This window comes from Carlito syrichta, unplaced genomic scaffold (genome assembly GCF_000164805.1).
Source record: "Carlito syrichta isolate Samal-C Ts95f unplaced genomic scaffold, Tarsius_syrichta-2.0.1 Scaffold50662, whole genome shotgun sequence".
Taxonomy (NCBI): Eukaryota; Metazoa; Chordata; class Mammalia; order Primates; family Tarsiidae; genus Carlito; species Carlito syrichta.
Window position 1 is genome coordinate 316144 of NW_006994758.1, and position 3645 is coordinate 319788.

The following is a 3645-nucleotide window of genomic DNA, read 5'->3' on the forward strand; positions in this document are numbered from 1 at the left end:
CACGCCCGGCTAATTTTTTGATTTATTGTAGAGATGAGGTCTCACCAAGTTGCCCGGGCGGGTCTGGCTCAGGCAATCCACTCACCTCAGCCTCCAAGGCGCGAGATTACAGGCTGAGCCACGGAGCCCGGCTGTGTGATTACTTTTTAATTCTACTATTCAAGCTTTGGACAAGACTGTGCTAAAAAGTGACCTACGTCACTCTGAAAAGAAAGCCATGTTTCTTATCTATTTTTTAAAAAGTCATCTGATGTCAGTGTTTTGCAGACTCACCCTTGACCCTCTGGCCCTTGGACATTATCCTTGTATGTGCAAAAAGTGCTATTAGGGAGTGAGTAGAACTCAAGGGGTGGAGCCTCTGTCTCTTCTGGAAGCCACGGTCCCTCAGTGCGCCTGCGAGACTCCCACGCCCTGGGAAGGATTCCTATCGATTCGCTCTGCGCTCGGCAGCTCTTTCTGTTAGCAGGCGGCCATCGTGCCTGGAGTCTGAGAAAGGGAGAAGAGAGCCAGAAGGAGCAAGCGACAGTGGTCTCAGGGCCGCCCCGGGGGCCTCAAGAGCCGGAGGCAGCCCCGGAGGTGGTCCCCGATCCTGGGCTATGCTCTTGGACCTGAGAAGGGAAGGCGGAGGGCGGTGGGGCCAAGATGGGTGGGAAATGTCAAGCAAAGATTGCTAGGCGGGGGAGGGACGTTGCTATGGCGACTGGGGCGGGGCGGTGTCAGGTCTGAATCGCTGCTGTGTGTCACCCGGGCGCTGCCCAGGAAGGGCAGGGCTGGGGTGATGACCATGGTAACAGCCGGGTGGGATTCTGTGACATTCCCAGCGCAAAAACACTCGGTCTCTATGGCAATGGTCGTCTGGCGGAAGGGGCGAAACTAGATTCCTTCTCCTGGGCCGCTGACATTCCAGGCCCTTGTCCTGCAGGCTTCCGCGGGCAGACACGCCAGAGGAGGAGGCCGGGGAATGGCCGCGGTGTGGCAGCAAGTCTTAGCAGTGGACGCGAGGTGAGGCGTGGGGTCGAAGCCCCTGGGAGCGGAACTTACTGTGGTGCATGCGCAATGGCGATAAGTGAGGCTGGGCGGAGAACTTGCCTTATGCGGCTGCGTGGGCATGCCGGAGGTGAGCATGCGCAGTAAGAGGGTGTGGGGGCACGCCCGCAGTGAGATGGCCAGGCTTGAGAGGGTTATAAAGAGCATGTTAGAAAAATGCGGTCAGGTGTGGGCATGCGCAAAGAGGCTGTGGGGGTGGGAGTGCTTATGGAGCTCAGGCTGGTGACATCCTAGCCCCCATGGGTGTTCCCCAGACTTCTCTTACCATCATCACTTCCCTATTCTGACCCCAGCACCACTCTACACTGACCCCTACCATTGCATTACATTAACCTCCATTGTCATGTCAGTCTGACTTGTATCACAATGCTAGACTGACCGCAATTGTCTGCATTGACTCACTTACCCCATACAGACCCCAGCAGAGCTGCAGACTGGCTCCATTTTCTTCATACTGACTTCATTGTTCTTATCACCATGATCATTATTACTACGGACTCACTCCCATTGCAGCACCAGGAGGTCTCCCATCACCACTGCTGATCATTCTTGTCACCCTGACCCCAATCACTGCCACACACCTCATTTTCCTTCCCTATTCCCTGAGCTGATTGAGTCCCTCTGTCCTGTGCCTGCTGCCTGCCCTACCTCCCGACCCCACAGGTACAACGCGTACCGCACACCAACGTTTCCACAGTTTCGGACCCAGTATATTCGCCGGCGCAGCCAGCTGCTGCGGGAGAATGCCAAGGCTGGGCACCCCCCAGCACTGCGTCGGCAGTACCTGAGGCTTCGAGGGCAGCTGTTGGGCCAGCGCTACGGGCCCCTCTCCGAGCCAGGCAGTGCTCGCGCCTATAGCAACAGCATCGTCCGCAGCAGTCGCACTACCCTTGACCGCATGGAGGTGAGCTTCTGGCCACACCTGCCCTCTATGCACACCACCTGCCTCCACACATTCACCCCACAGACTTTTGTCAAGTACCTGCTGTGTGCTGGGCACTGTTCTAAACAGCAGAGGACAAAAAGATATTATGCCAAATAGATATTAAGAGATATTGAAAGATACTAAGTCAATACACAGATAATAAACTTGACAAACAGGTCAATAAACATATAGCCTACTAAGTCTTGAGTATCTGCTGAGCAGGATAAGGGCAGGAGCAGCAGGACCGGTCAAGAAGCCACTGCAGGCAGTGATGGTGGGGATAGGGGACATGGTGAGAAGGGATCTGGTTCTGGGGAGATTTTTTTTTTTTTTGAGTTGGAGTCTCACTCTGTCACCCAGACTGGAGTGCAGTGGCTGCTCCCGGCCACCACAGCCTCGACCTGCTGGGCTCCAGAGATCCTTCCGCTTCAGCCTTCCAAGTAGCTGAAACTACAGGCACACGCTACTACGCCCAGCTCGTGTTAATTTATTGTAGAGATGAGGTCTCACCAAGTTGCCCAGGCGGGTCTCGAACCTGCGAGCTCAGACAATTCACTCACCTCAGCCTCCCAAAGGCACGGGATTACAGGCTGAGCCACCGACCCTGGCTCTGGGTAGATTTTGAAGACTCTGTGCCTCAAAGGTTCTTGAGGTCTGTTTTCAGGATTTGTCCAACCTGACCCTCTCCATTTGCAGGACTTCGAGGATGATCCTCGGGCCCTGGGGACCCGTGGGCACCTCCGTTCTGTTAGCCGCGGTTCCTACCAGTTGCAGGCACAGATGAACCGTGCTGTCTACGAGGACAGGTATGCACCAGAGGCAGCTGTGGGGTGGGGGGTTGTGAGGAAAGGGGCCATGGGGCATGGCAAGCTGAACACTTGCACCTACCTCCTGTCACCCCTCACTTCCTATTGGGGCACAGGCCCCCTGGCAGTGTGGTGCCCACATCGGCGGCAGAGGCAAGTCGGGCCATGGCCGGAGACACATCGCTGAGTGAGAACTATGCCTTTGCGGGCATGTACCATGTTTTCGATCAGCACGTGGATGAGGCAGGTGAGCCATTCAGTGGTGGGTCCCATCACCAAGCATTTGCCCAAACTGTGACAACTACCCCAAGCATCCTTTTTATGAATGCAAGGCCCTGGCACACCTCCAAGGAGAAATTACCATCCATAAGGCCTTTCACATACTGAAAAGGCCTCTGCAAAGTGGTCTGCAAAGTCTTGGCACTTTTTATACTGTAAAGGGCCTCAGAAACTTAAGAGAACACATTGCAGCAGACTGCCTGGGTTCGTGAGTCACTTGGAAGAATCCAAAGCTTTTGCCGATGATAAATCCCTTTGCAGAGGGCAGAGTGGGCTACAGTGTCAAGGGTTTTGCAAATTGCCAAGACCTTGGTGATTATACAGTGCTTGCTTAGACATAGGACCTTTCTCACAAGATTTTTGCAGTCTGCAAAGGAGCTGCTAAGATTTAAAAAACTTTTGGAAGGGGGCTTTCTGGGGTTACATCTCCCTTTATCAGCCTAGGAAACCCTTTTGCTGAGGCCACTGTGCCTTGTGTAGTGGGACCCCAGCCGTAGCACACACATCAGAGCCTTTCTTAAGAAAAGTGCCCAGTGAAGCCGGGCTCGGTGGCTCAGCCTGTAATCCCGCGCCTTTGGGAGGCTGAGG

At 54.7% G+C, this 3645-nt stretch overlaps 1 protein-coding gene across 3 annotated transcripts in view; it reads left to right on the top strand.

Moving 5' to 3' along the window:
* WDR13 (WD repeat domain 13) overlaps nucleotides 1–3645 on the top strand; it is a 17560-nt gene that overhangs the window by 9205 nt on the left and 4710 nt on the right. Inside the window, exons 1-5 of one of the 3 annotated variants that reach the window (XM_021707790.1) lie at nucleotides 445–576; nucleotides 923–1002; nucleotides 1711–1951; nucleotides 2669–2778; nucleotides 2895–3025. In XM_021707790.1, the coding sequence (XP_021563465.1) occupies nucleotides 962–1002; nucleotides 1711–1951; nucleotides 2669–2778; nucleotides 2895–3025 (523 nt within the window). In that variant the 5' untranslated portion in view covers nucleotides 445–576; nucleotides 923–961. Of the gene's footprint in view, nucleotides 1–444; nucleotides 577–922; nucleotides 1003–1710; nucleotides 1952–2668; nucleotides 2779–2894; nucleotides 3026–3645 lie in introns of those variants that run through there. The other 2 variants (XM_021707796.1, XM_021707788.1) reach the window with 2 other exon arrangements.